This window comes from Sus scrofa, chromosome 15 (assembly GCF_000003025.6).
Source record: "Sus scrofa isolate TJ Tabasco breed Duroc chromosome 15, Sscrofa11.1, whole genome shotgun sequence".
Lineage (NCBI taxonomy): Eukaryota > Metazoa > Chordata > Mammalia > Artiodactyla > Suidae > Sus > Sus scrofa.
Genome location: NC_010457.5, coordinates 46086023 through 46091401, shown reverse-complemented (window position 1 = coordinate 46091401; position 5379 = coordinate 46086023). Strand labels below are relative to the sequence as shown.

Genomic DNA, 5379 nt, shown 5'->3' with positions numbered 1-5379 from the left:
AGTTTTTTGGTTGTTTTGTGTGTGTGTGTGTGTGTGTGTGTGTGTGTGTGTGTGTGTTTGGTCCTGTCTCTGTGTAATCAAGTTTGATGGTTTATAAATTGCAGGTCATCCTATTCCATGACCTCAGTAAACAGTCTAGGTCAGAGCTTCCTTAAACCCTGTCCTCAGAAATGGAATAAGTCAATTTATTGTACTCCAGCTAATCTGAGAGCTGACAAATCACCGTGGTTTAGCTAAATGGCCTGGGGAAACAGGAAAATCTGCTACACGATTTCAAATTATTTATTTACAGGGCATCAAAGGGAATGGAAACAAAAAGAAAAGACTGAAGAAATAAAACAATGAAGGAAAAATTTTAAACTCTCACAAACACAACATTTAACGAGTTGGATACCTTGTTCATTTTACCATTTAACATAAAACAACAGTGAAGCTCATTTTTCTCTTTGGGTCCTGGAATAATTTGATTTGTTTGCTGTTTTAAATGTTTCGCTGTTTTGTGGGTATGAAGCAGATCCCACTGTCATGGAAAACTACATGCCCCATAAAGATCTATAGCCAAGCCTTCCCTAGACCCCCAACTTTCCTCACTGTGTTCTGGGTGGAGCGAGAAGGTTAAAATCCTTCTTCCGCAGGAAATGTCGGAGAAGAAAGCCTTTTCTCACTAGGCCCAAGAGCCCAAGCATCTCGCCACCAGTGGCCGGATGGCGGGTGTGGGCAGAGGGAACAATCCTCTGAGACAGCAAGTATCCCAACCAGGTAGGTGCCGGCCTCTCACCAGGTTGCCTAGCGCCCCGGAAGCTGAGCAGATCTGTGCGCCAAAGGCAACGCCGGATTCCCGCGCTGGCGCCAAGTAGTTGTCATTTGAAGATAAACTTCCTCTGATGTTTGTTTTTAAGCCGCACTCAGAAGTTACCTCCTCTACATACTTTTTTACAAGGCAGGCTGAGGCTGTAAACCTCACCATCCGGATAGCCTGAGTTTCCCCAAGCTCCAGACCAGCAGAGGCATCGTGCGCGCGTGTCCCCGGGCCTTGCCTCGGTTTAGGGAACCACGCCCGGGTCTGAGCTGGCGGAAGTCCGCCAAAACCCGCTTGGGGCGGGTCCTTCGATTTGTATTTTCTGAGAGCCAAGGGTCTTATTCCTTGCGTCTGCCCTTCTTCCAGGCAAATGTCCAAGGTGCGCTCAAGGCGGATGCGGGTCTGAAGCCCAGGGGCCACCTTGAATCCAGCCCGGAAGCGACACCTCCGTTTTGCCTTCCCGCCTCCTCAGACGCCGCAGGGACCCGCCCCCTTCCCCATCCAAACTACTGAGGGCTGTCACCTTGGCCCCTTCCAGCCCAGCTAGCGCCTGAGACACCTCGGAGGGAATGGGTTTTGCAAGAACAAAAGGTAAAAAGAAATCCATCTCTGGGGCTTTATCAGAAAACGTTTATTGCCAGGGGAGATCCTTCAGAAGACATTCGCTTGTGGCCTTCCCCCACCCGGCTTTTTTGGTGGCACAATATTTACACTGTACAGTATACAGTATTTCTCCTGTGCAGCGCCCGAAGCGCAGAGAAATCTGCGGGCGAGGCAGCGTCAGAGCACCGGGGGGTGCTGGGGCGTGTGCAGGTTGAGGGCGTTGGGGTGGGCGTGGCCGATCAGGTTGAGGTAATGCCGGTCCAGGCCCTGCACGGGCGCCAGGAAGGGGCTGTGTTGCTGCGCCGGGCTCGGGAGCGGCACCGGCGCACTGGGCAGGTAGGGCAGAGCCGGGCTGCGGGACGCGCTGTGCGGCCAGGAAAAGGCCCCCGGGGCCGCGCCCTGCGGGAACACAGACGCCTCACCCGGGCTGTGGCCCGTGAACTCGGGCCCTGCTGGGTGTAGCTGATAAGAGAAATCTGGCTCCGGGAGCGAACCCAGCGGCTGGAAGGCGGGCTCGGCGCCCAAGCGAGCCTTGGACTGCAAGAAGGCGAGGATGCGCGCGTACTTGGTGTCCTTGGTCTCCATCCGCTCCACCGTGGTAAGATAATGCACCAGGTTCTTCATGCACTCGTGGTAGCCGTAATGGAAGTAGTTGGCAAACTCCGCTAGCAGTTCTGCTGGATGGGCGAAAAAACACCGTAGAAAGGAAAAAACTGTGAGTGGACCCTTCCCGACCGGGAACCCCAGAAGGTTGCCAGGCACCTCCCATCAAGTTTGCTGACCAGAGTTCCTATTTGCGGTCCGCCCTCTCCTCTTCTCACCCTGGAGGCTGGAAAAACGCAAGCTGGCGACCTCATTTTCCTTCGGGGTCTGTCCCTACCCCCTCCCCACCTGAGAGGAGGCCGCGGAACCTGCATCTCCAGACACCTGTCCTCCAGCATCCCTTAGCTTTCACGGGACCTCGGGCTACCCCCGACCCCCCAGCATCCAGAGGAGATCTCACGCGGACGCCCCTTCGTTTCCACCCCAGATCTCTGTAGCGCAAGATCCCTGTTCAGGTTCCCCTTTGCCCAACCTGCGCCCACCTTTTTCCCTTCCCCGGGGAAAATCTGCCGAGTGCAGGGCTCTCAGGTACTGAACGGTCATCTCGAGAATCTCCGCCTTCTCCAGTTTCCCGGAACTCTGCAAAAGGAGGAAGAGCTCCTCGTAGCGGCCCAGCGGGTGCAGGCCAACCCTGGCAGGCTGGGTGCGCGGATTTACTCCGAGAGGACCAGCGAGCGGAAGCTGCGGTGGATCTGCGGGAGGGCCGCCTGGGGCTCCCTCAGCGCTCAGGCCAGGCCCTCGGGAGGGAAGCCTACGCGAAGGTCCTCTCCGAGTCTAGACTCCCCGGCATCAGTGCCGAGGGTGGCAGCAGAGGATCCCCAGCGCCAGCACCGTTTTCTAGGCCGCCAACGTTACCTGCTTGGCCAGGGCCATGGGCACCGTCTTGCCCAGCTCGTTCAAACAGCGATTAATCCGGTCCCTCCTCCTCTTTTCTATCACTTTGTGCGAAACGGGGGTTCTCTGAGAACAGAGATTTGTACATTTAGGATGGCTTTGACGCGTGGCTGGCACAGTCGTCTCCCAGCCCCCAGCGCTGCCCCAGACTCGCCCCAGGCCCCTGCCCCTCCACACTGGGTCACATGAGCACTGCCTTCTCACACCCACGCTGGTGCTCTCCCCTTTCACTTCCACTGAGCAGCACACCACCTTGCCCAGTGCCAGAGCAGTGGGGAGGTGGCCACCAGCCTCCAGGCGTGGGCTCCTCCCTGACTGAGGAGTCAGTCCCCTCTCTGCATCCTCATTCCCTTCCCAAACCACTCAGGATTGCTCTTTAGAAGTCCCGTGTCACCATGTCATTGCCGTCGGTCCAGCCAGGTGGGGGCTTGGGGAGTCAGAAGCCCCACCAAGAGGGCGCAAGAGCCATCTGGGCTTAGCTGACTCACTTTGCGTTCCTTGAGCTTATCTGACATCCTGGTCAGTACGCGCCCTCAGGAGAGGCGGTGGCGTGAGGCACCCGTCCACTTTTCGCCTCGTGTGTCTTCTTGAGAGTCCCAGGTAGACTGGAGCTTCCCAACTACCAGGGGCTGTCTTATAAAGCGGTCATCTAGGGCTCCAAGTGCATTCACGAGTTGAATTATTCCATAGGATTAAGGGAGCTGCGTTTGGGGGATGCATGCATTCAAGATCAGTTTTTTAAAAAGTTAAGAAAAAAATTTAGCAGCCGAGGGGGGCGAGCTGGGGGCAGATCAGCTTTGTTAATCCACGTGGCCCTTCAAAGGACACGTGACCGGCGGGGGAATAACATTTGCATGGCAACAGCCCCGGCGGGAAAGGAGGCGGTAAAGCGGCGCCAGCGAGTGAGCGCAGGGGCGCAGCGGCCACGGGCACCGGGGGGTGAGGACCCTCACAAAACAGTGTCGCCTCCTTTAGTCCCACCGCTGAGTCTCACACGATTGCCTGTTTACAAATCCCAGCAAGCCCGCAGTCCCAGCGCCGAGTGCGTTTTAAAGCCTGTCCAGAGTCATTAAAGTAATTAAGTAAGCCTTTAATAGGCTGTTCCGCCGGGTTCAAGGGAGAGCTCTTGGAGACGGAGGCGCCCCGTTTGTTCCCAGGCTTTTCTCACACGACTTGGTGACACGTCCATCTCCCCCCTTTTTGTTTACACCGCTTTATTTGTCCGGACATCCCGGCAGGTGTGGGGCTGCGGCTGGCACACGAGGCTCCCGCCTCGCCTCGCCCCTCCCGCCGGTCTTTGGCACGCGACGCTCCCCCCTACTCTCTGAACACGTCGCTGGCTTTCTTTTCTCCCCCCCTCCGGCTCTCTCTTCGCGGGGGGAAGAGGCTCAATTTGTAGCCTATTATCCTATACGGAAAATGTCCATTGAAAAGTATGAATAGTTTCATTGGGCTAAATTTTAATAATGCCAGAGCGTGGGGGAGGAGAGACAGGCAGGCGTGTGTGTGAGTGTGTGTGTGCGTGTGTGTGAGGGGGTGGTGGGAGGAATGGGGGGCAACATGGAGAAGAGTGGGCCGAGAAGAAAAGGGGGAATGCAGCTGGCCCAGGCGAGCATTATGCGACGTCACCTGCGAGAGGGGGCGCCTACAGACCCCTATTCATTTGCCTAATTTTGGTCAATTTAACAAACTTCAGGAGAAATTATTGTGGCTTTGTCAGGGAGGGTGAAGCCTTCTGATCGAATTAACAGCATGTTTTGATCCGGTAAATGTCATTAGAAAGGGAGAAACAATCGCGCTTAGAGGGCTCTAAGTAATGCGCCCAAGTGGAGACGCCAAAGCGCACGGCTCACAAAGGGAGCAAGTAGCTGCCACAGGGAACTTTTGTACCCGCCCATCGCCCAAGTTTTGACACAAAAAGGCATTATTTCATACTTGAATACGTTTAATCCAACGATTGTCTATTTTCTGCAAACATATTTTCACAGCATTGTTAACTTTTTATGTCCCCTTTCGCGGGCGCCTTTTCTTAACGTTTGGGGGCGGGAGAGCGCAGACACTTTGGGCATCAATATTTGTCACTGAAAAGGGCTCCGTGAAGTTAGGGAAGTTGATCTCTTTTTTATGGTTTTAGAGAGCGAATATACCGAGGGAGGAGGAGGGAGGGAAGGCACAAACCGAAACGAGGGAGGAAACTTGCTGGACAGGCCCGAGGGGAAGGAGGGGGGCGGTGGCTGGGAACTCCCTGCTCCGCCTGCGCCTCTGCGGGGCAGCCGGGACCAGCAGCCGGGGGCCTCCTCCCCCGCCGCCAGGCCTCGCTTACACTCGCTGCCTCGGAACCTGCACTCTGGGGGCTCCAGACTTGTGGGCTGTGGGTGGAGGGATGAGTTTTCTAGCAGATGGAAACTATAAAAATAGTTTTTGTTTTATGGCCTGCTCTAGAGCCACCGAGCTCTCACCTTTTTCTAATCTGTTCCATC

At 55.6% G+C, this 5379-nt stretch overlaps 1 protein-coding gene across 1 annotated transcript; it reads right to left on the bottom strand.

The window, feature by feature from the left end:
* On the bottom strand, positions 1416-3414 carry HELT (helt bHLH transcription factor). Its single transcript, XM_021074729.1, has 4 exons — positions 3384-3414; positions 2861-3261; positions 2488-2584; positions 1416-2076 (listed from the first exon to the last, which is right to left on the bottom strand). Exons 1-4 carry the CDS (start codon positions 3412-3414, stop codon positions 1580-1582), a joined length of 1026 nt encoding a protein of 341 aa, XP_020930388.1. The 3' UTR covers positions 1416-1579.

Excerpts from the sequence above, each read along its gene's own strand:
- HELT (XM_021074729.1), bottom strand. The coding sequence starts at position 3,414 with ATGTCAGATAAGCTCAAGGAACGCAAAGTGA. Across the intron at positions 2,585-2,860 it reads CCATGGCCCTGGCCAAGCAG|AGTTCCGGGAAACTGGAGAA; the intron begins GTAACGTTGGCG and ends CTCCTTTTGCAG. Across the intron at positions 2,077-2,487 it reads TCCCCGGGGAAGGGAAAAAG|AACTGCTAGCGGAGTTTGCC; the intron begins GTGGGCGCAGGT and ends CCCATCCAGCAG.